At 38.4% G+C, this 25,762-nt stretch overlaps 1 protein-coding gene across 1 annotated transcript in view; it reads left to right on the forward strand.

Moving 5' to 3' along the window:
* The first annotated feature begins 3,202 nt into the window (after positions 1 to 3,202).
* Positions 3,203 to 25,762, forward strand: part of COL5A2 (collagen type V alpha 2 chain) — a 204,978-nt gene continuing 182,418 nt past the window's right edge. The window contains 1 exon segment of the mRNA XM_020993591.2: positions 3,203 to 3,694. Within this exon segment, the coding sequence (XP_020849250.1) occupies positions 3,601 to 3,694 (94 nt within the window). The 5' untranslated portion in view covers positions 3,203 to 3,600.

Below are 25,762 nucleotides of genomic sequence, written 5' to 3' on the forward strand. Positions count from 1 at the left end.
CTATTAAGAGGTGGTTAGCAATTAATCCTGAATTCTCTAAAATTATGATGGGTCATTTTGTCATCAGAATTTATTTGTCATTACAGTATTGCTATTATTGCTTAGATTGTTCTGATTCTGGTTAATTTATTATGTATCAGTTCATGCAAATCTCAATTTCTCTGAAACCATTGTCTTCATCATTTCTTATAACATGATAGAATTCTATCATATACATATGCCATAATTTTGTTTATCCATTTCTCAATGGAAACCCCCTTTGGTTTCCAATTTTTTGCCATAAAAAAGCTGCTATAAATATTTTTGTACATTTCATATTTATTCTCTTCCTTTGCTATCTTTTGGGTATAAACTTACTCGTACTGTCAGTGAGTCAAAAGGTATACACGGTTTAATAGCTTTTTGTTCCAAAATGACTGAACCAGTTCAAAATTCCAAAAGTAGTACATTAAAGTGCCTGTTTTTCCCAAGACCCTATAGTATTTGGCATTTTCTTTTTTTGTCAGCTTTGGCAATCTGATGGGTATGGGGTCAGGTGGAAACTCAAAGTTGTTTTAATTTATATTTCTCTAGCTATTAGTGCTTTAATGCATTTTCTCATGTAATTATTAACAGCTTGGATGTCTGACTCTGAAAAATGACTGTTCATATGCTTAAGAGTTCTTATTCTTATAATTACATTGGTTTGGCCTACCCCTGAGCAATTAAATGCCCTATAGTTGTCTTCATATGGTTCCTGTCTGTGCCTTAGCAGGTAGGTGACTGAATATCTGTAATTATTTTAAATGGATTTTCTCTTTCTATTTCTTCCTGCTGGATTTTGTTGGTAATGCTGATGATTGTTAAGAGGTGGTTGAACTTTCTTCAAGTATGGGTTAGATAAAGTTACCTCTGTGGTCCCTTCTAATTCTGAGATTATTCTATGATCCTATAAATCTGTGTGCAGCACAGTGTAGGACATAGAGAGATGGCCAGAGTCCAAATTTCACTTCTGGCACACACTGCCTGTGTGACCCTTAGCAAGACACAACTCTTGGTACCCCAGGCAGCTTTTTATGATTGTAAATTGCAGAACAATTTATACTCTGCTTTGGCAGGGAAAGCTTCCTCCCCTGGATTTCCCCATACCAATGGCCTGACTGAACCAAAAGAAAAAAAAAAGAATAATTGCATCTTATAAATGGTAATCTCACATTGCACATGAACTATTTTAACTCTCTTTAGTCATGGAATACCATTATTACCAGCCCTACATTTCTAAGGAATTCATATCTAAACAGCAGGCAGGTGATGAGATTGAATTGTAGTCTGTACAACTATAGTGTAGGAGAAAAAGGTGCAAAAAAGTGCTCAATCTGAACGTGAGAAACCTGGATTCAAATACTATTTATTACTGACATAGTCTTGCACAACTCATTTACCTTTCTGGGCCTCAGTTTCATAATCTGTAAAATGAGGAGATTGGTGAGATGATCTCTCAAGTACCTTCTGATTATGTTTTATGATCCAGTTAATAAAGCTGCCACATTTTATCAGGGTCTGTTAAAGGGTAAATAAATTACTTTAATCAAGTAAATACAAGTCACATTTCCCGTCTTTGGTTATTCCTTCCTTGTTCATAGGTGTGAGGTTCAGGTAGATTGCGATTAGCACAAATTTTACTTCCAATTCCTATTCATTTATTCCCCACTCAAATAATCATAAGTGGTCTGATGCCAACTTGGAAGGAAATTTCAAACATCTGTATTTGTCCTGTACTATTTAACATTAATCTCAATGACCCTGATGATGGCATAGATGGCAGGCTTCCTAAATTTTTAGGTATTATGAATTTAGGAAGGATAGTTAATAAATTGGAGGATAGAATCAGGATCCCAAAGGATTTCAGTAGGCTAGCACAATGAAGTAAGTAAAAAAATTAGATGACATTTAGTGGGAGTAAATGTGAAGTTTTACAAGGGGTTGAGAATTCAACTTTGCTAGAACAAAGATGTGTGATCTGTGGCTAAAAGGTTCCTCTGGGAAAATATCTGGGAGTTTGGATGGATTCTAAGCTCAATGAGAGACAAGTGCAATAAAGTTGTCAAAAAAGTCACTTCTATCTTCCACTGCATTGAGAAGCATACTGCTTAGAATATAGGGGTGGATAGTTGCGCTACACTTTGCCCTGCTCCAATCACAGTTGGAGTGCCATGGCTACTACAAGGTACTACATGGTAGGATTGCAGGTGAAGGAGTTCTTTCTCCAGAAAGGGAATTTTAGGCAAGGTTGTGAAGAGTTTTAGAAACAAAATAGAATTTATTTTTTATTTAAAGGCAGCAGGAAACAACTGGAATTTACTAATTAGCAATTAACAGAGGCAGTATTTGAACCCAGATCCTCTGCCTCCTGAGTCCGTGCTCTAGCCATTGTACAATGCTGCATCGGATTTAGTGCTAGAAGGCATATCTCATTCATGTGTGAGGAAATAGGTAGTTCAATCTCCTCATTTTATTTATGAAGAAAAAGATAACCAGGAAGTGACTTGGTCAAGGTCATAGAGGTAGGATGCAACATTGCAAGGATTTGACCCCAGCTTCTATGACTCCTACTTTGTTTAAAGTTAAGATAAAAAAGTATTCTTTGCTTAAAAAAAAAAGTAGATTCCTCATTTAAACTCCATCTGGATAGAAGTTGGTAGATATGAAGCACTGTCTTTGGAGTCAAAAGACCTGGGCTTAAAACCCTCCTTTGCTGCTGACTGTGTGGCTTTGGGCAAGTCATTTAATGTACCTTTGTCTCATTTTTTCTCACTTTTAAAACGAAGGGATTGGATAGCCTTCGAGATCCCTTCCAGCTTGATATCTATGATTCTATGACCAAGAGAAGTTATTTGTTGTATTTCTGATAGCCTTTTCGCCCTTCCAGAATATAGGGAAAAGAGTGGACATTGGGGATTTTAAAAATGCTCTGCATTTAGAGAGACAGAAAGGGTTAAAGTTTGACCCTGTAAAGTTAAGGTGGGGGGGTATCATTGAGGTCTTTAAGTATCAAAGAGTAAGCTAGAGACGGGGTGGTATATTGCCTCTCTAATGACTTTCTCAGCTGAAGGGGAAAAAAAAAAGAGGGTGTGTGTCTGTGGGGAGGGCTGAGGAGGGAGAGCAGGGCTGGGTGGGTAATAATACGATCCTCTTTTCTTCGTCCAGGCATTTCTCTTCTCAAATAAGTTTTGTTCTGTTCTTAAGATACAGCAGAATAGTGTTTTAAAGCAAATGTAAAAGGGAAAGTTCAAGGCACAGGGAAGCCTGTTCTGATTTGGTTGTTTACCATCAATCAGACCATTGCTTGGCAGAGACTGGATGATTATGAGCCTGAACAAACTAAAAAGGGGCAGGAAAAGAAGTGGAGGCAGCATTCTTCCTATTTAAAGCTGCATCACTTGAAAAAAGTGTTCTCAGACCGTGCTGGAGCTGGTGCTGAAAAGGGGGGCTTGCAGCTTTTGCCTTGGGGCTGGTGCTGAAAGGAAAAGATCCCCCAGCTGACTTCATGGTGCTAAAATAAGCTTACAATTTGCACTTTTCACTGCCCAGGAGGACACACATGTCTAATATTTAGACGTGATGGCAAACTGGGTGGAAGCAAGGACTCTCTTCATTCTTACTTTTTTATTAGGGCAATTTGTCTCAATAAAAGCGCAGGACGAAGGCGAGGATGGTGAGTTTGTCTTTTGCTTTTGTGTGTGTGAGTGCCTGTGTGGTGTTTACTGCATAGATGGGTAATAAGTGGAATGTTTAGCCTCTGGAATACAGTAAATGAGCCTGCGGTGGGGTGGAGAGGTGTTGTTCTGCTTTGGGTGCTGACAAATTTGCACCTGGGAAACTGCTCAGAAGAGACCCAGGAAGGTTCTGAAGCATGGGCTCTCCGGGGCTCCCCAGCTTCTGCTGTTTCATTGTTCAGCAAACACAGACCCAGGGAAGGATAATTCTGTGCTGAATGTTTCTGGGAAGTCCTAGGAAGAATCATGCAGCCTGACTGGGAAGAGTTGAAAGTTTGCGACAAAAGGAAAACACTAAAATAAAGGCGATTTTAGAGCAGCCCGGCTTTCTGGGCTGGGCATGAGTCTGAATTCTTTGAGCAGGGAGAAGTTGCTGCAGTAACTTTGTAGGGTGGAGTCCTTCTACCCCCCCCCCCAATACTTAACTTCAGTTGCTTCCTAAAATTCTTTGTTTAGAGAAACCTTTGTTGCAACCAAGAGCTTTTCTAGACTTCTTCGTGTCCTTGCCTTGTTTCTGATTCTTATTTCTTTTCCCTCTTCATTTATGATCTTAAACTCATTTTTGCTTTCAGGAGAGAGGTTGTCCTGTTTGCTTCTCTGACAGCAATTGATGGAAACCAGCTTGCTCTAGCAGTGAGTGGTATTTTCCCACCCTACTGACTAGATTATCTGGACAGTGATAGTTAACTGTAGGATGTCGGATGGCAGGAAGCAAACATACTTTGTGTATGTCTTACTTGGCTCGGAGTTAAAAGTGTCAGCATTTCCTCCAGTACACATTGTTTTAAGATAATCAGTCTCACATAATTGCCAAATGTGGCATTGTAATTTGGCTGCACGTGCGGGAGGATACCTTTGGGGTTTTTAGTCCTGTAATGACGAATGATTATCGAACTCTAATTTTCTGTTAAGTCTGAAGCTTTATTACTTCCCCCACACTATTCCTCCTTCCAAATCCCCCCTTCCCAGGAAAGCTGCTCTCTCATATGCTATCAATTAAGCTCCCCAAATAGTTTGTTGTAGATACCCATCACAAATGACTGTAAAATCTGAGACTGCCAAATTAAACACAAGATATTTTACATTCTTTAGCCAATTCCTTAGGCAGCTCAATTTTTATTTACTAATTTTTCACCTCTTTTTTTTTTTGAACTGACATGAAAATTAGTTCAAGGGCTGAAAGTTTTAGGAACATTTGTATCAGTAGGTTGGTCAAATGGAAAATGAAAACTTTGGAGGGAACACCCAACAGTCTGTGAGGAGCCCCATAGAGGGGGCACTTTCTGCAATGCAATCTTGGATCTGTTATTTTATCATAAAGTCATAAAGTGGGATATTCTATAAATGGTAAATCAGCAGTCCCTTTGTAATGGCACAAGCAGTAGGAAAGGCTTGGGAGGGTACAGAAAAGAGTTCCATAGAAAGGGTATGGGGGCCAAAAACAATGATGAAAAATTGGAATAGAAATTTGCTTACTTTAAGGAACAGTTGAGTAACTTCTTTTGACTTACTATCTTTAGTTGAAAGCATTAAAATCTTTTCAGTCACATGCTTACTGATCATATGGGAACAGGTCTAATAAAGTAATGAAAGACATTTTGAAAAAAAATAGAAGTTTAAACCATTATTTCCCTCGACCATAATTTAGAAAAAGTCTACAACACTGTTAATGTTGCTTAAAAAAAGTGTAGTTATCTTTAAACCATGAACAGGGTTTTATTTCCCCTAATTATTGATTTATATAAATCTCAGAAATGGGATTCTCAGGGCAACAAAACCCCAGACAACTCCCATATATCACATTTAATAGAAAACACGTAACCGATTACAGAAGGATCATAAAAAAGAAAACCCATTTTTGTCTGGAGAATTTGTTTAATTAAAAATTTAAAAGACCTGATTTAGTCCAGTAAAAGAGAATTGTTCAGAAATCAGAGCCTTTAGCTGCATATAATTGGTGGTGTAGCTGCTGCTGTGGGGCCTTGGCATATGGCTGCATGGCTCACGCACCCTGCAATCTCTTACTTCCCCTGCTCAGACATGCCACATACACATCCCCGGGGATTGCTTAACAACACTTTTTAGATGTCAGAGTTTAGAAACTCTGTTAGTTCTGTTTTAAGGGAGGAGAAAATGGATGAATTCTTCAATCAAAAAGCAGCGCATTGGCCACATGTGAAGAATGAAAATGCTTTATAAATGTTTGCAATGACTAAATGATCCACTAGGACATTCAATTAATGTTGTCAAGAGTGTTTTTTCATAAATCTGTCCCTTTTGAAATGCAAAGCTCTGTTGCAACATGTAAGAACAGTTTTTCCAAATGTTTTTCCACTCATGATTTAAAGACGCGTTTTTGTACTGTTGACTGTGATGGTTTGTGAGAAATTTGAAACATGAACATTCTGTCTCTTTGACAGAATTTCTCTTCTATGAAGTTAGTGGTAAATAATTGTCTTTTGGTGGTACTTTTAGGAAAAATTACAATCTTTAAGCGTACAGTAAAGGAAAAGATGTGATAAAATTAGGGCCTACCTTTTTTTCCATAGTTCCAAATTAAGTCAAGTTAATTGAGATAAAGGTGTCAATCTTAGTTGTTCAAATGATTTTTTCCTTAAATTTTCTTAAATTTACATTTTTGTATAAAATAAATTCCCCTGTATTTAAAATATAGATTTTTTAAAAAAATTCCATAGGCCAGAAAACTGGGAAACTGAATGTTTTCTGGTATTAGAAAAAGGAAATGTATGAAATAATAGGGATACAAAGAAAAGCAAAAATAGTCCCTGTCTTCAAGGAGCTTACAATCTTAAGGTGGTAGACAGCCTGCAACTATATATAATCATGACATATAAAGGATAAATTGCAAGTAATAGTAATAATAATAATAATAATAGCATTTTAAGTGATTTAAGGTTTACAAAGTGTTTTCAAATATTACCTGATTTTTTGTGGTAACCACCAGAAAGGTAGGTGCTATTATCATTATCACCATTTTTCAGATGCAGTAACGGAGGGAGACAGAGGTTAAGTGATTTGCACAGGGTCACACTGCTAGTGTCTAAAGTCAAATTTGAACTCAGGTTTGCTGACTCCAAGTTCACTGTGCCCCCTTGGTGGCTGACATAATCTCAAAGTGAAGGAGCTGGTATTAAGGGTGTCCAGTAAAGGCTTACTTACAGAAGGTGAGATTTTAGCCAAAACTTGAAGGAAGCCAGGAATTCCAGGAGGTAGAGGTGAGGAGGGAGAGAATCCCAAGCCTGAGGATGAGAGACAGCCAAAGAAAATGAAGGGTTGGGAGATAGTGTTTTGTGTGAGGAACAGAATGGAGGCCACTGTCATTGTGTTCTACAGTACACATAAAGTGTAAGAAGATTAGAAAGGCAGGAAGGGGCAAGTTAATGAAGGGCTTTAAAAGCAGACAGGGAATATTATATTTGATGCTGGAAATAACAGGGAGTCACTAGAGTTTATTGAATAGGAGGTGTGACATGGTCAGACCTGCCCTTTAGGAAGATCATTTTGACAGCTGAAAAGAGGATGGACTGGAATGGCGGGAGACTTTTGGGCATGGAAACCATATGAAAGTCTATTGCAATAGTCCAGGCAGGAGATAATGAGGACCTACTCTGGGATTTTGGTTAGGTAGAGTCTACATGGCTTAGTCACAGAGCCTACAGAGGCTCTCTTGCCTTTAATGCCATAATAGTTAACATTTAAATAGTATCTAATATGTGCCAAGCACTGTCCTAGTTTCTCATTTGACAACCCTAGGAGGTAGTTGCTATTATTTTACAGATGAGGAAACTGGGAAAAGAAAGGTTGAGTGACTTTCCCAGGCCACACAGCTGCTGGGTTGCTGAATCCAGATTTGAACTCAGATCTTCCTGACTCCAGATCTGGCTCTTTATCTGCTATGCGACCTAGCTGCCATGTGAGAAGTGGAGAGGCAATAATTCTTTGTTGTTGTTTTTCAGTTTGTTCAGTTGTTCAGTTGTTCAGTCTTGTCCAACTCATTGTGATTCCATTTGAGGTTTTCTTGGCAAAAATACTGAAATGGTTTGCATTTCCTTCTCCAGCTCATTTTACAGATGAGGGAACTGAGGCAAACAGTGTTAAGTGACTTGCCCAGGGTCACATATCTAGAAAGTATCTGAGGCTAGATTTGACCTCAGGAAGATGAGACTTCCTGATTTCAGGCCTAGCACTCAATACACCATGCCAACTAACTGCCCAACTGCTCAGCAGTTCTTTACTTCATTGTGAATTGGCATCCTGGGCTCAGCTCAGCTTGTGGTTAATAAGGCCATTTGAATAGCCCAGGGCTTCTTTTTTTCTCAGTCTCATTTTAATGTAACACTTTCTTGGGTTTCCTTGAATGTCTCTTACTAAAACACCAAGAATCTGCTGATTAACATATGGAATATATTAATAAATGTGATGAATAGATGTAAAAAAAATGAAAGAGCTGTACTTCATAGCTTCAGTTACTTATTCACACCTGGCCCAAATTGAGAATTAAAAAACTTATTCCCAACTGAAGGGCTACTTGAAGTCTTATGAAAAGTGAAGTGTTATATGTTGTCCATAGTAGCGCTCACATGTAGAATTAGATCTAATGTTTCTAGTGGAGAGTTTGTAGAATCAATGGTTGGGTTTGCTTTTTTCAAATACTGAAGCATCTGAATGAAACTGAACCAGTTTTCTCTTTTTTGTTCCCTGGGGCAGAAGTAAGAATACTTTTGGTGAAAAAAGGGGCACCTAGAGCATTAAACAGAAAGAGAAATTGTTTCTTTTTTTTGAAATTTAGATCAATCAGGGCAGCTAGATGGTGCAGTGGATAGAGCTCTGGCCTTAGAGTCAGGAGGACCTGAGTTCATATCCAGCCTCAGACACTTGACACTTACTAGCTGTGTGACCCTGGGCAAGTCACATAACCCCAATTACCGCACCAAAAAGCAAAGAAAAAAAATAGGTCAATCTTTATGTAACACATATAATCTATATGTAGTCTATATTGTATAATAATATGTACTTTACAAATATAGTCTGTGACGAGTTGGGGAGGGAGTAAGAGTGGCTAAAAGGGTCAAGGTCATAGGTCTAATTTCAAATTCCCACATGGGTCAATTGTCCAATTTTCTGTGATCACAGACTTAGTCCTTAATATTAATCAGCCATCTTGCAAAGGTGTAGCCATGAGAGCTGATTGTTAAATTTTTTCAGGTGAGAATTTCTGCTTAGGAAACCAGAAAATACTACAAATAAGGGATTGATTTATTATTTTTCTGTTTGTTTCTAGATTTAATGAAGTGACAGATGCAGATTAAACTTAAAAATATTTTGTGGATACATTTTTTTCCTCCAGAAAGCCTGTTAAACATTGATTAGTACACCACTGGCTAGAGGTCGCTTTAAAGAGATATCAGGGTGGGAACCTGACTGGGCATGATCTTACCACTGACAGGAAGGTTATGAGCTAAAAACTTGCAAAGCTATGAATTCAATTTGAAGTACACATTCTGATTAAACGTTTTGAAGGTCAGCATTGGTTCCCATGTTGAGAAGACAATATTTTGTTCCCACCCTCAATTTTCTTGATTATATGTTGGCACTATATACTTCTTGCTCAGTCTTCATAACACTAGCATAATAGCACCTCATTGATAACACTTCTGTTCATCTATCCATTACAAAGCATCACTGCAGTGGCGAGCCCACTTAGGGAAGTGTCCAGTGTGGGTCTACCTTATGCAGAATTCCATTCTGTAGCCATTAGTATTCTAGTGAAATCTAACATAATTATTCTTGTCATAAGATTTCCTTATGTTCACAGAATCACAGTATTTCAGAGTTGGCGGGACCTCAGGTTTCAACTGGTACAGAAGTTCCCTCTACAGCATTCCCAACAAGAAGTCATGCAGCCTTCACAAGACCTTCAGTGAGGTCTTACCCACCACCTACTTAGTCATTCCATTTGACTTTTGAAAAATTCTAGTGCTAGAAATTCATCTCTTAGAAACTTCCACATATTCACATTACTACTTGCTTGGTTTTCCAGAGCCAACCAGAACTAGTATAACCCCTGTGACACGTGACAGCTCTTTGATGGACATTATCAGTCTTATTCCCACTATGCCATCTGTCATCCAGGCTAAGCATTCCCTTTTAATACAATTAAGTGAAATTCAATGAATATTAAGCACCTACTTTATACTAAGCCCCGTGAAAGGAAGATGAAGTGACACAGTTTATGCCCTCAAGCTTATAGTTTAGTATGGGAATACAGCATGTATCAGTTAGGTATAATACAAATAGAATGTGATTGAGGCAAAGAGATTTAATCAAAGTGCTCTGGGAACATTTCATCCAGTGGCATAGGAAGAAGTGGAGATGAGGAAAGAATGTGCTCCATACATGGAAGCAACCTTCCTGAATGCAGAGAGGAGAGAAATGGCATGTTGAAAGTGGGAAAGTAATCTAGTTTGGCTGCAACATAGATTGAATAAAGATGAGTAATGTGCAATGAAAAAAGAAGTGGGTTGGAGCAGGATTGTAGAGGGTTCTAACAACATAAGATTAAGATGTTTGTATTTTATGAGCAGCAGGGAACCATTTTTGACTAGGGAAGTGACATGGTTGCACTGGTTACTAGGAAGATCATTTTGGCAGCTGGGTGATGTATTTTTTTTTAATGAGGCAATCAGGGTTAAGTGACTTGCCCAAGGTCACACAGCTAGTACGTGTCAAGTGTTTGGTCTGAGGCCGATTTGAACTCAGGTCCTCCTGACTTCAGGGCCGTGCTCTATCCCACTGCGCCACCTACCTGCCCTGGCAGTTGGGTGAAAGATGAATTAGAGAGGGGAGAGACTGGAAGCAGGGAGATGAGTTAGGAGACTCTTCTAATAACCTAGAGAAGGAATAATGAGGACATAATCTTAGCTGGTGGTATTACTAGAGAGGAAAAGATAAATAAGAAATTCTGTGGAGGTGGAATGGACAGGATTTGAAAACTGATTTAACGTGGGCCTGTGACAGAAGGAAAAGTCAGAGATTTTTGTAAAGTTTCAAGCTTGGATAATTAGAAGGATGATGATATTTTCAACAGAATGAGGAGATTGGGAAAAAAGGTAGATTTGAGGGGGGGAATAGAGTGTTCTGTTTTGGACATGTTGAGTTTGAAAAATGGGTAGCATCTTCCACAGGAAAGGTGGATGTATTTATAAAGTACTTTTAGGTGTCTTGATGAATGGATGGGATTGTATCTATAAAAGTGGCTATGCCGCATTCAGTCTCATCAGACTTTTTTCTCTCCACATACTTGATTCATTTAGAAAAGTATAGATGGAATAGGAAAAAAATTATTTTTTTTCCTTTTTGGTTTTATTTTACTGGGTCTCTTCATGTGTACATGATGAAAATTAAAGTCCTTAAGACTTTCAGTGTATAATCAGATAAGAGAACCAATAGCCTTAAAAATGAATTCTTATTACCTGATAAAATGTATTTTAATAGTTCAGTTTTAAATTGACAATAAACATTATTTATGGAAGAAATACAGCCAGGTCCAGATTAGCATGAACAATGAATCCCTCGCAATGATTGCATATATTCAAATTCTTGCTGTTGGAATAGGTAATAATTATGCAAAATATGGTAATTGGTTTCATCCAATGGAAGTATGCAGTGTGAATTCAAATAATGCAATCCATGCAGGAGAGTCATCATTCACACTAAACTGGACATAATATTCATAAAGACACAAACATTGTAGTCTTTGATGCCAGTTTTCTAATTAGTATAATTTTAATTGAATCCATAATTCTTCTAGGCTACCAGGACTAGTCTTATCTTAATAGTTGACCTTTCTCTGTTTTGTCTTGTCATTTATTCCTTTGAAAGTTTTCTCTGGTTTCCCCTTTACATTCTATTTCCACTGCCTAAACCCTAATCCAAACCCTTCATTCATGCCTGGAGTACTGAAACAGCATGTTTCTGTATACTATATACTAAAACAGTATCCTGAACTGTATACTAAAACAGTAATATTATTTCCCTGCCTCTTGTTTCTCTCATCATCATTTAGACACTTTTGTGAGATTAAATTTCCTAAATACTTAAATAATTCAAGCATCTGAAATCTTGTCTACCAATTCAGATCTCAACCCCTCCATGACTTAGTAGAATGTCTGCAAGAGTTCTTGTGGCCAGAAATTTCATCACTGGTGATGCTTCTCCAAACTTACATATGTTAGTCCTCAGATGACATACAGACAGACATACAGACCATCACCAGTTCACATTTAAAGCCTTTCCAGCTTGGTAGGACTTGTCAGACCTTGTACTCTCCTGGTATAACTTTCAAGAATCAAGGGTTACCTCCACACTATGATGAACCATTAGAATAAAAGAACCATATTAGAGTTAAGACTTTGGTGGAATCTTTCCTGCTTGTTAGTTTATTCTTTTCACTCTTTTTTTTAATCATATCACACCCTGGATCAAACACCTACCACAGCTCCCTACTATATTTGATTCACCAAACATTTGTTAAGCATTTGCTATATGCAAAATAATAACTTCTCTGTCTGGTTTTCAAGGCTTTCTGAAAATTGACCCCACCCTACCTATTTAGCCATACTTGCCAATATACTTTGTGGTTCTAGTTTGGCTGAACTTTCTTTCTAGCACTTCTGCATATGATGCTGTTTGCTACTTGGCCTTTATTCATACTGTTCCCTCTACTTGAACACCCTTACTTCTTTTATGTGTAAATCAAATTACCACTCATCCTTAAAGAGTCAACATAAAGTCTTTCTCCTCTATTAAGCCAATATTATTATGTTCTAATTACTCCAACCTACAGTGATCTCTAAACTACTAATAGTCAATAGAATTAGTAGAGCATAATTTAAACTTACTCGTTTTTAAATTTTTAAATTGTTTCATTGTTGTTAGCTTTGTTTCCTCAATTAGATTTTAAGTTTCCTGTGGCTAGGCACCAGAACAGATTCTCTATCCTTTCCTGTATTCATCATAGTTCTAAGAATACAGTAAGTGCTCAAAAACATACTTGGTTTGTGGATTGATAAAAAGTCTTCTGTAAAAAGGTAGAGACACCTCTTTTTATCATTCATTCATTCTTTTATTCAAGAAACATTTACTGAGCATCTATTATATAATGAGGCACTACACTGAGATCTGCAGGGAAATGCAAAGGTGTATTAGACATAGCCCCTCATTTACAAAGAACCTGAGGAATTTATAATCTAGAATATCCATGAGAATTTATTAGACATTTAGATTTTTAATATGCATGCTTGTTTACATTTGTTTTATAGTGAATACATAGATAGTATTTATTTGATGTCATAATGGTATGTTAAGTTGGATGAAATCTTATCAGTTATCTAGAATTTTGACATGAATTTATTCTAACATGGCATAATGGATAGAAAGCTATATTGTATCATATATCATATATCATATCATATCGTATCGTATTATATCATATTATATTAACTATATTACATTATATTACATTACATTGTATTGTATTACATTACATTGTATTGTATTACCATGGGCAAGACACTTAACTGCTAGGAGCTTTAGGGAACTCTAAGGTTTTAAGTAGATGGATTGTGATCTACATTGGTGTGGGAGCTCCTTCCCACACCAATGTAAACAGAAATCTTTTCTCAGAGGATGGAACGCAACAGTCTACTCTGAATAGAAAGTTTTCATGTTGGGATGATTTTAATCAAATTACCATTTTATTGTGACTTTTGGGAATTTCAGGTTTTTTTTTTTGCTGAGACAATTGCGGTTAAGTGACTTGCCCAGAGTCACACAGCTAGTGAGTGTTACATGTCTGAGGCTGGATTTAAACTCAGGTCCTCCTGACTCCAGAGCCAGTGCTCTATCTACTGTGCCACCTCGCGGCTAGGAAATTTCAAAGAAAGAAAAGTTTGGTCTCTCTCTACTATGCTGCTGTATTAACAAGCCCATTTTACATAATTCAAAGCTAACATTCAAGGATAGTAAAAATGCTGTCCTCTCTATGAGTCATTCTGCTTTTGAAGCTCCTCTTTTTGTAAAGATACACTCATGGGAGCAAGCAATATGATGGGATTACCAAAAAAGTTAATGTGATCTTTGCATGAAGAGGGGCATTGCATCCAGAAATAGGGAGGTTATTGTCCCACTGTATTCTGCCCTTACCAGGCCTCATCTGGAGTATTGTGGTCAGGTCTGGGTGCCATGGTTTGAAAAAAAGACATTAATAAACTGGAGAATGTTGAGAGGAGGGCCACCAAGATGATGAAGGGCCTGAATCAATAATGCATAAAGATCACCTGCAGTAACTGGGCATATTTAGCCTGAAGAAATATGATACAGGGGAGACATGACAGTACTTGAAGAGCTCTCACACAGAGGAAGAATTAGAATCTTTTTGCCTGGCCCCAGAGGGCAGGGCCAGCAGTAATGAGTAGAAGTTGCAAAGAAGCAAATTTAGGCTTGATGTTAAGATTACCTTCCTATTAGAGTTGTCCAAACATGAGATGATGTGCTTTTATAGGTGATGAGTTCCTCCTCCTTGAAGGTCTTCATGCAAAGCTGGATGATCAGTTGCTATATATGTTATAAGAGAGAATCCTTTGGTGTGTGAATTAAATCAATGGCTGCTAAGATTCCTTCCAAATAACAGATTCTGTGATATGATTTAGAAATAGCTTATATTGGTCATATGTTACCTTACCCTTCCAAGCTTTCTATCTGTTTCTGTCTCTTTCTTCTTTATCCACCCCCTTCCTGTCTCTTTGTCTCTGTCTTTGACTGCCTGTCTTTCGCACGCACACACGCACGCATATGCACACGCGCGCACGAACACACACACACACACACACACACACACACACACACACACGACTTTCCTTGGTTGGTCCTTGTGCTAGAAATTGAAATACCATTTTGATCATCAGTGGATTCACTCCACTTTCCGAGGGCACCTCATGCTTGCCCACTATCCCTGTGAGCGGTAGGGTTTATTTTGCATTTGGAAATTATGACAGTCATAAAAGCCTCACTTGGCACTGAAAATTGGAAGCTTATTTTCCACTCTGTGTGTTACTCTGGGTCACATTTGGAATGTAGGGAATTGCTTCATTGCAAAGGGATTTACAGGCAGTTCTCAGCTCTATTTGGATACAGTAGTGGGGGTGATCATCTTTTCCCAGACTTCTCAGCATGTTTCTTCATATTCCAAAGAACGGTTAGTTTACTTCACTCCCAGGAGACTTTTGTAGCTTGACTTTAGAAAGCAGAACCCAGTATCTGATTCCCAAGCTCTAGTCACATTTGGGGTTTCCTTGCTTTCAAGGGCATTTGATTTCCCTTGTATTTTTCCTAAGTTTTAAAATTGTGGTGGTTTTAACTTGGAAGAAGTGATGCATTTGAAATTTGAACAGGCAATAAGTGCAAAGCCACCAAATTCCTTAGCTACAGCATTGGCTCTTAGGGGCTTTTGTTCTGTGATCTTTCTTGTGTGGGATTGGGGCAAGATCACCACACTTGGAATCAGTATTTGATTTGAGACCAGTGATCACCATTTGGGAGCTATGAGACCTTGCAGTTACTTCAGTATCTCTGCCTGACATACAGATAATGATGCCTCTAATGTGTACTACTAGTGTTTCTGTGACAATCAAATAAGTTAATATATGTGAATCACTTTTATGTTTTAACATAAATCATGCACAGTAGTGGCTCTAAATTAATTGACTAAAGGGTCATTTGGATTAATCTCTCATTAATTTTTAAGTAATTCTAAGTTTTAAGGACTTGGCATAGACTTTTTCTGAGGCAGCTAGTGGTACCATATCTAGAGCACTGGGCCTGGAGTCAGGAAGATTTGAGTTCAAATCCAGCCTCAGATCCTTACCATCTAGGTGACCCTGAGTAAGTTACTTCAGTTCTGTTTGTCTCAGTTTCCTCAGCTATACAATGACGATTATAATGGCTCCGCCCTAATAAGGTTGTTCTAAGAATAAGATGGTTAAATAGTTTGCCTAGTGTTATACTGCTAGCAGTTGTCTGAGACAAGATTCAAAGGTAGGCTTCCCCAACTCTAAGTCAGTCTCAATATACCTGCTAAGTCATACTCCGCCTCTAAGATCTTTTCTATTTCTAAGAGTCTGTGATTCTATGAATCAAGGATGAGGGAGGGACCTTTTTTGAGTCATGGAGAGTTTTGAGGGCACTGGTCTGAAAAACTGAATCCAATTTTTCCACGCTCACAGATTTGTCAGTGATTCAACCTTCCAGAATGCCACCCCCACATTCCACTTTCCATCCATCATCAAGAAAGTTCTGTAAGCAAAAACTCAGAAGAGTGAATAGCACCAGCCCTAAATGAATAGACATGTTTGGTTTGAACAATTCTCCACCTGTCTTTATGGTACTCTCCTTTCCACTTCTCATGCCATTCTCTGGGTGTTTAGTGCTCACACCTGTAGAACTGCAGGGTAGCTTGTGTCCCCAGACAGTACTATACCGAAGTGGGTCCCAGTCTCTTATGCTCTTCCCCATTGCTTTCTAAGTATTAGAGATCTGAAAGGCTATATAGTATAATGTAAAGAGTGCTTGATTTTGAACCAGAGTAAATGATTTCAAAACATAACTCTTGTTATTTGCTAACAGCGTGCCATTGAGCAAGTCACTTACCTTCAAGTGTGCTGGACTTAAAGTCCAGAAGACCTCAGTTACAGTTGTCTCAGATACTAACTATCAGTTGTGACCCTGGGTAAATCACATAATTTCTCACAGCCTCAGTTTCCTCATCTGTAAAATGGGAATAATTATAGCACCCATCTCACAGGCTTTGACTAAATACTGCAACTTAAGAGTATTGTATAAATGTAGCTATGATTATGATTATTATTGTTTTCTGAGTCTCATGTTTTCTTACCAGTAAAATGAGGATGATCTGATCATCTCTAAGGCCAATCCCTCTCTAAATCTATGGTAAATTCATCCATACTATTACCTTTACAAGTGAAATATCTGAATTTTTATTGGAACCCTCTGTCCATAATATTTTGCCCCCATAGGAGTGACTTTAATAAGTGCACAATGCCAGGGTTAGTGGGAGAGGGACTTTTGGATAGGCTTTTCTTTCAATATACCTCAAATCTCCCCACACATACAGCTATCCATTTGTCTATATCTCTACGTCTTTAACATAGAGGCTGAAGAGAATTAGTCCTCTTCAGTGGTGGTAGGAATTCCCAGAACTCAACCATAACTAAAGGAAAACAGTAGCAGAGAACTTGAAAGAGGTAGAATGACATGTGCTAACTTGAACCTTTTTTCTTGTTGTTGTTTGACCATGGACACCAGTTTGTCCTATCTCAACTCTCAGATAAATTAAACTACTCCTGCAAGTGGAATGAATCTGTTCATGATAATCTCTCTGCTAAACAGGAAGCTAGAATACAGAAGCAGTTTTGACAAGATTCTTAAAAATACGTTGCATGCTTCATAACCCCAGATGGAGAAGGCTTCATTTTTTGATAAAAAAAACAACATGGAAGGTTTTCCTCTTCCTTAGGGTTGCTGCTATTTCTGTAGCAGGTTGAGAAAGAATTAAGGCAGTAGACCTCTGTGGGTGTCTGATGGTCCCAATGCCATGAAAGTCCCACCCTTATTGCCTGTGACCAAACTGAGGTACGATGGCCAGCCAGGTTCCTTTCCTGACATACTTTCCAACATGAGAATTTCAGAGTGTATGCTGGCCTCTTCTGCTGGATTTGCTCTCTTATCATCCTCTCTCTTTGAAATCAATGAACAGGAAGTTGCAGTTGGCAACCACACTTGAACTGAACTTTGTATTTAAGTATGTGGAAATCAGATGTGCATGGAGAGAGAGGCAGGCTCCTTGAGAGGAGCCAATCTGCTCAGGCACCCATGATAGGATGGACCTCTAAGTTGCAATCATATACAAATCTAGGATGACTGCATATAAACACAAAATTCCTAGTGAAATTGAGTACTTCAGATTATTCTGGGAACTTCTCAACAGCATCCTTGTTCTGTTATGGATCTTATGAACGTTTTTACTAAACTCCTTAAAAAGTCCTTTTTTTAAGATTGAAAATGTATTATTGTTAAAAGGAAATTCCACTTCTCTTGTCTGCTGACTCTGATTATGTGGGAGAAGAGCACATTATCCTGAAACAAGCCCTAGCTAAAAAGTCAGGAGACCTGGGTCATTACTCTGGCACTAGCTGGCTGAGAAATCTTAGGTGAGCCCTTTCACCAAAATAGGCTTCACCTTTTTTCCTTTGTAAAATGTAAGAGTAGAGTTTCTGATGGTTTCTCCTATTGGTTTTAATTTTTACTTACAACTTCACTAATATGAAAATATGTTTAATAGGAATGTAAATGTATAGCCTATATCAGATTGTGCGCCGTCTTGGGGAGGGTGGTGGGAAGGAAGGGGGAGAAAAATTTTAAACTCAAAAGCATATGGAAGTGATTGTTTTTAAATCAAAATAAATTAATAAAATAAATTTTAAAAAACAACAAAAAAGTAAGAGTAGAACTAAGTGGTCTCAAAGTTCTTTTCATATTCTATGACTCTGATTTGTGGTAGTGATCACTACTTTCATACATTGTCAACCAAGTAGGCAGAATAGGTGGTGGCCTATAAGGGGAATTCCATAGAGCCCCCCTGACTCCCAAAACACTTCCCCTGCCTTATTTACTTATATTTAAGTTTTTACAATTAGTTTCATTAAAGTCAGACTCCAGACAGGGTCTTTGTCCCAAGTGAAAATGCAAAAGGAAGAGGTTTGAAGGCAAAGGCAGGAAAGTGGGTATTGATTTTAATTGTTGTTGTTCAGTCTTTATGTCATGTCTGACTCTTCATGACCCCATTTGGGGTTTTCTTGGCAAAGATACTGGAGTGGTTTGCCTTTCCTTCTCCAGATGAGGAAACTGAGGCAAAGAGGGTTAAGTGACTTGCCCAGAGCCACACAGCTAGTAAGTGTCTGAGGCCAGATTTAAACTCAGGAAAATGAGTCTTCCTGACTCCAGGCCTGCCACTCTATCCATTGTGCCATGTGTCTGCCCCATTAGGTATGGTTTAGTAGCCTCAATTTCTATTTGAGTTTGACATCACTGATCTAGTCCCTCTCATTTTACAGATGAAACTTGAACTCAAGAAGGGTTGAATGACTTGTCAAAAGTCACAAAGTAATAGGAGGCAAAGCTGTATTTTGAACCCAGGACCTCTGATACCAAATCATTGCTCTTCTACACCATGCTATGATACCTTAATATCATAGTGTGAATGAATTTAACAAATCCATTCTGAAAGCAGTCTTTGACAAGGAGAGAGATGAAAGATATAAGGATCCTTCGGGTTTGGGGGTGAAGGAAAGGTCCAAAAGTGGGTGATTGTGATAATCACCTTAGGCTTGACTAACTTTGCCATTTTGCCCAAGTTCAGCCTTCTGTCAGTTGTGATGTAGATAAGTCAAACACTTGATAAACAAATAATTTTTCCTTGTATCTCTTAAGTGTATTATAATACAATAGCAAATTTATTCTTTAAAATACCAGAGTTCTTATAGGTGAATACTATGATTAGTTTGTACATGAGGTTTGAATGGAGAGAGGAGGCAGATTGAGAGTGTGATAGGCAGTGAGGAGATTTATATCCTATATTAAAAAAATCACTGAATATTGTCTGCTCCTTGATAAATTGGCACTGACAGACAAGGCTTCATTTTCACTTCTCCAATGCTCTATTTTTTCCCTTTCAAGTATTATTTTTCTTTGGTAATATTTTATTCCCTCCCTAATTACTTGCAAAAATAATTTTTTAACAATTTTTTAAAAAGTTTGCTTTCAAATTTTATCCCTTCCTCCCCTAACCCCTCCCTGCAATGGTAAGCAATCTCATACAGGTTATACATGTGTAATCAGGTAAAACAATTTCCATACTAGTTATTTTGTGTGAGAATACTTGAACAAAAAAAAATAGAAAGAAAGGAAGAAAGAAAAAAGAAAGAAAGAAAGATAAAAATTGTATGCTTTAGGCTGTATTCAGACAATATCAGTTCTTTCCTTGAAGGTAGATAGCATTTTTCATCATCATCAGTCCTTTGGGGTTGTCTTGGATCATTGTATTGCTGAGAATAACAAGTCATCCACAATTCTTCATCCTCCAATAGTGTCGTTATTGTATACAATGTTCTCCTGGTTCTGCTCACTTCACTTTGTATCAGTTCATGTAAGTCTTTCCAGTTTTTTTTTTCTGATACTCTTTATGAGGAATACCATGTATGTGTTAGCCTGGGAAATTACTAACAAAATAGGGAGCTATGTTTATTTCATTTGTTTTGAGACACTCTTTCTCTCAGTCTCTCTCTCTCTCTCTCTCTCTCTCTCTCTCTCTCTCTCTCTCTCTCTTTCTTTCTGTCTACCCCTCCCTCCTTCCCCACATTGCTAACTCTATACTTAGAGGCTTGTGCTTCTGTTGTTTGGGATGAGCAAGCACCTAAGATTCTAAATAACTTTGCTAATACGAAATGCCAGAAAAATGCTCAAGAAGGACCAGATGGAATCTTCTCCTCTTAGTATAAATCAAAGAAGACCAAAGTAATTTTTCAGAAACTGAAATCTCATATTGGGATCAGGAACAAAGAATCTACGTATACAACTATCTAGAAACATATCTCTTTCCAAATGCCAAAGCAGGTGTCCAACAGGCAAAGATAAGAACATTTACTTCAAGACTAAGGAATGAGCAAAACAGATGGAAAAACAAAACATGATTTTTCTAATATGACTGTACTGCTGTCTTTCCATAAGCAAAAATGCAGGCTTCCTGGCAGAGGGCTCCAGCTAGTATTTCTGTGCCTTTTAGGCCTTTCTCTCTCCCATCAGGAAGCTTGTCCCAAAATCAAAGCTAAGGTCTAAGGGCCTGTTTGTGATACAATATCTCTTTTCCTCTGGGTTAGAAGGTGACACTAAGGCAGATATTTAGATCTCATGAACAATAATCATAGTCACCAGAGTCAAGTTTGCAAGTGGGGAGCCCTCTGCTCACTCAGGTCACTTTTGTGTCTAGGATGTTTTGAAAAACTCTTTTTGTATTTGTGTAGACACTCAGAGAAATAGATGGTTAGAAAGAAAAGGATGTTCCTGACTTTGGTTGTCATTTTCTCTCATGGAAGAATTTTTGAAATAGTTTCTCAGGCACAGTTCAATTCCATTTATGAAATGACTAAAATCCATTGAGGAATCCCATGCACCTGCCTAGTCCTAACATATGAATACATTGTTTATCTGAAATTTTTACAGGATGTGTTCCACATAAATGAATTTTTACAGAAAACTGAACTTCACGTTTTAAAGCACCTATCCTTTTTGTTTTATATAGCACCATAGTGTTTTCAAAATAAGATGTAATACACTGGGGAGGCAACATGTTATAATGGGTAAAAGGGAGCCAGGAATCCCTGAGTTTGACGCCTGCCTAACTATAACTAACTAATTAACTATATATACATATATATATATGTGTGTGTGTGTGTGTGTATCTATATCTATATCTATATCTATATATCATAGCTAACTATGTGATCATGGATGGACAACTCAATTTATCTTTTTGGGATTCAGTTTCCCCATTTGTAAAATGAGGATAATAATTATACTGGCACCCACCTCCTAGGGTTGTTGTAAGGATTTTGCAAACCTAAAAGCCCTATGCAAATATAAACTGCTATTATTATTTTATGTGGTCCCTACAGTAAAGCTGTGAGGTACACAAGTCAAATATCATTAGTCCCCTTTGATAGATGAAAAGCTGAGAACTGAAGAGGTTGATTGCCTTTTCTTTTTTTTTCTTTCTTTTTTTTCTTTTCAGTTTTCAATATTTACTTCCAGAAGATTTTGACTTCCAAAATTTCACCCCATCTCACTCCTCCCCCCACCCCAAGATGGCATGCACTTTGATTTTCCCTTCCCCTAGTCTGTCCTCTCCTCTATCTCTTACCCCCCTCTCTTATCCCCCTTCCTCTCTATTTTCCTGTAGGGCAGAACAGACTTCTGTACCCCATTTCCTGTATTTCCCATTTCCCAGTAGCATGTGAAAACATTTTTTTAAAACATATGTTTTTAAAACTTTAGGTTTCAAATCTTCTCCCTTCCTCCCTCCCCACCCACCCCCATTGAAAAGGCAAGCAACTCAATATAGGTTATACATGTGCAGTTATGCAAAACACCTCCATAGTAGACATGTTGTGAAAAACTAACTCTATTTCCCTTAATCCTATCCTGCCCTCCCATTTATTCTATTCTCTCTTTTGACCCTTTCCCTCCCCAGAAGTATTCGATTCTGATTACCCCCTTTCCCAATTTGCCCTCCTCTCCATCATCCCCCTGCTCTCTTGTCCCCTTTTCCCTCTATTTTCCCATAGAGTAAAACATATTTCCTTACCCAATTGAATGTGTATGTTATTCCCTCCTTAAGCCAAATCCTAAGAGAATAAGATTCATTCATTCCCTCTCACCTTCCCCCATTTCCCCTCCACTGTAAGAGCCTTTTCTTTTCTGTTTTTTTGTGAGATAATTTACCCTTCTACCTCTCCCTTTCTTCTTCTCCTAGTATAATCTCTCTCATCCCTTAATTTTATTCTCCAGATATGACCCCTTAATCTTCAACTCACCCTGTGCCGTCTATCTATCTATCTATCTATCTATCTATCTACCTATACATACATATAATATTTTTTCTTCCAACTACCCTAATACTGACAAAGGTCTTATGAATTATAAATATCATCTTTCCATGCAGGAATGTAAACAGTTCAGTCTTAATAAGTCTCTTATGATTTCTCTTTCCTGTTTACCTCTTCATGTTCCACTTGAGTCTTGTATTTGAAAGTCAAATTTTCTATTCAGCTCTGGTCTTTTCATCAAGAATGCTTGAAAGTCCTCTATTTCACTGAATACCATTTTTCCCCTGAAGGATTATACTCAGTTTTGCTGGGTAGGTGATTGTTGGTTGTAATCCTATCTCCTTTTCACTCTGGAATATTATATTCCATGCCCTGCCGTCCTTTAATGTAGAAGCTGCTAAATCTTGTATTATCCTGATTGGGTTTCCATAGTACTTGAATTGTTTCTTTCTGGCAGCTTGTAATATTTTCTCCTTGACCTGGGAACTCTGGAATTTGGCTACAATATTCCTAAGAGTTTTCCTTTGGGGATCTCTTTCAGGAGGATATCTGTGGATTCTTTCAATTTCTATTTTGCCCTCTGGTTCTAATATCAGGCAGTTTTCCTTGATAATTTCTTGAAAGATGATGTCTAGGCTCTTTTTTGATCATGGCTTTCAGATAGTCCAATAATTTTTAAATTCTCTCTCCTGGATCTATTTTCCAGGTCAGTTGTTTTTCCAATGAGATATTTCACATTGTCTTCTATTTTTCATTCTTTTGGATTTGTTTTACAGTGTCTTGATTTCTCATAAGGTCACTAGCTTCCAATTGCTCTACTCTAATTTTTAAGGAAGTATTTTCTTCAGTAATCTTTTGGATTTCCTTTTCCATTTGGCCAATCTTTCTTTTTAGGGCATTCTTCTCCCCATTGGCTTTTTGGACCTCTTTTGCCATTTGGGTTAGGCTATTTTTTCAGGTGTTACTTTCTTCAGTATTTTTTTGGGTCTCCTTTAGCAGGCTGTTGACTTGTCTTTCATGATTTTCTTGCATCACTCTCATTTCCCTTCCCAGTTTTTCCTCTACTTCTCTTACTTGCTTCTCAAAATCCCTTTTGAGCTCTTCCAAGGCCTGGGACTGATTCATATTTTTCTTGGAGCCTTTGGATGTAGGAGCTCTGACTTTGTTGTCTTCTGGTTGTATATTTTGATCTTCTTTGTCACCAAAGTAAGATATAGTCTGACTCTTTTCACTGCTTGCTCATGATCCCTGCCAATTAGTTGAGTTTTAAACTCTTTGTTAAGGTAAGAGTCTGCTTCCAATGTGGAGAATGTACTGTCCCAAGCTTCGGGGGTTTATATAGCTGTTTTCAGAGATACTTGTAGGGACCCATGAATTTTTCAGTTCTTACAAGGGTTATGATAAGGGGCAAGGTGTTTACCCCTTTCCTGGCCTGTGCTGTGGTCTATTAGTGACCACAAGCACTCCTTTCTGTCCTGGAACTGTGAGCCACTACAAGCTCCACCGTGCCAGTGCTCCTCCTCACCCCAGGACCCCCATACAGAACTGTGACCCAGATCCAAGCACGGGCAAAGCAAGAGATTCCTGCCTCAGCACCAGCAAAGAGATCCCTGCAATCCCCCTCTGATCAGCCACTCAATTCCCCCTCAGTCTGTGGGCTGCAAGCTCAGGAAGCAGCTGCCCACCCCAGGGCCACACTCTTGAGGAATGGAGCTGAGACCCCGCCTTCCTCTCTCAGCACCTCAGAAACAGACTTTTCCCACTGACCTTCTAAATTGTCTTTGGTGTTTGTGGACTGAGGAGTCTGGAAACTGCCTGCAATTCAGCCGTCTGAGGCCTAGAGGCCTGCTCTCGGTTCGCTGCTGCCTGCGCACCCACGCCACGCTGTGCTCTGCTTACAGCCCAGTGCAATATAACTTTCTGATCAATCATTCAGGTTGTCTTGGGCTGGAAATTTGTTTCACTCTGTCTTTTTGTGGGTTCTGCTGCCTTAGAATTTGTTTAGAGCCATTTTTATAAGTATTTGGAGGGGTTTGGGGGAGAGCTCAAGCAAGTTGCTGTTTTCACTCTGCCATCTTGGCTCCACCCTCTCTCGATTGACTTTTCTAAGGTTGCACAACTAAACTCACTCTGTATCTATTATGCTGCCATTTGGGAAGGCTTTGGGTGTTTCATTTGTGAAAGTGTTTTACAAACTGTAATCCACTCCACAAATGTGAAATGTTAACTATTCATTATCTTCCACATCTTCTGAATATAAATTGTTAGGCAAAACTGTAGTAATACCTCATAGATCTGGGTTCTAATTCTGGCTCTGCTGCTCACTGGCTATGTGCCCTTGGAAAAGTTGCCTAAATGCTGTGGGCCCCACTAAAATCCCTTCTATGATTCTAAAATGTTCAATGAATGTTTATTTCATCTAGTATATGTGTTTAATGTCAGATTTATGGCTCTGGAGAGTAGCATTTTTATATGCTATGTTTTCCCATATACTTCTACCAAAGCTCTTATTTCACTACCTCATTATGTTGCAGAAGTGATCTTGGGGTCCCAAAAGCTAAGCCATTGCAGCACAAACTCTGGAATGTCCTACAAAGCTAGAACTTATTTAAATTATGAAGCCAGAACGGGTCTTTGTGTCTGCCATCTGGGGACCAGGTTTACTAGCTTGGGGGAGGCTCACTCTTTCCTGTCTGGTTATTCTTTACTCTCTGGGTTTTCATTACACTTGTTCTCCCCTGCTTTTACTCTTTCCTCTCTGACCATTTCTCAGTCTCTGTTGCTGTCATCCACATTATGCTCCTCTGATGGTGGGAATTCCCTCAAGTCCTAGGTCCTTTTCTCTTCTCCCTCTAGACTCTCTCTCTCTCTCTCTCTCTCTCTCTCTCTCTCTCTCTCTCTCTCTCTCTCTCTCTCTCTCTCTCTCTCTCTCTCCTTATCAGTTCCTATGTATTTAAATGTCATCTATATTCATATGACTCCCAGATCTTCATCTTCATATCCATCTCCTCTCTCTCCCAAGCTTCAGCCCTTGTCACCTATTGGACATTTAAAATTGGATATCCTAGGGACGTCTTAAAATCAACATCCCTAAAACTGAACTCATTTGCTTTTCCCTTAAACCCTCTCCTCCTCCAAATTTCATCATTTCTATCAAAGGCAGTACCATTCTTGCAGTGTCTCAGTATCTTATACAGTGTCTCATAATCTTGGTGTTACCCTGAATGCTTCACTTTCCCTCACCCTAATTAG

Source organism: Phascolarctos cinereus, unplaced genomic scaffold (assembly GCF_003287225.1).
Source record: "Phascolarctos cinereus isolate Bilbo 61053 unplaced genomic scaffold, phaCin_HiC Scaffold_726;HRSCAF=1367, whole genome shotgun sequence".
Lineage (NCBI taxonomy): Eukaryota > Metazoa > Chordata > Mammalia > Diprotodontia > Phascolarctidae > Phascolarctos > Phascolarctos cinereus.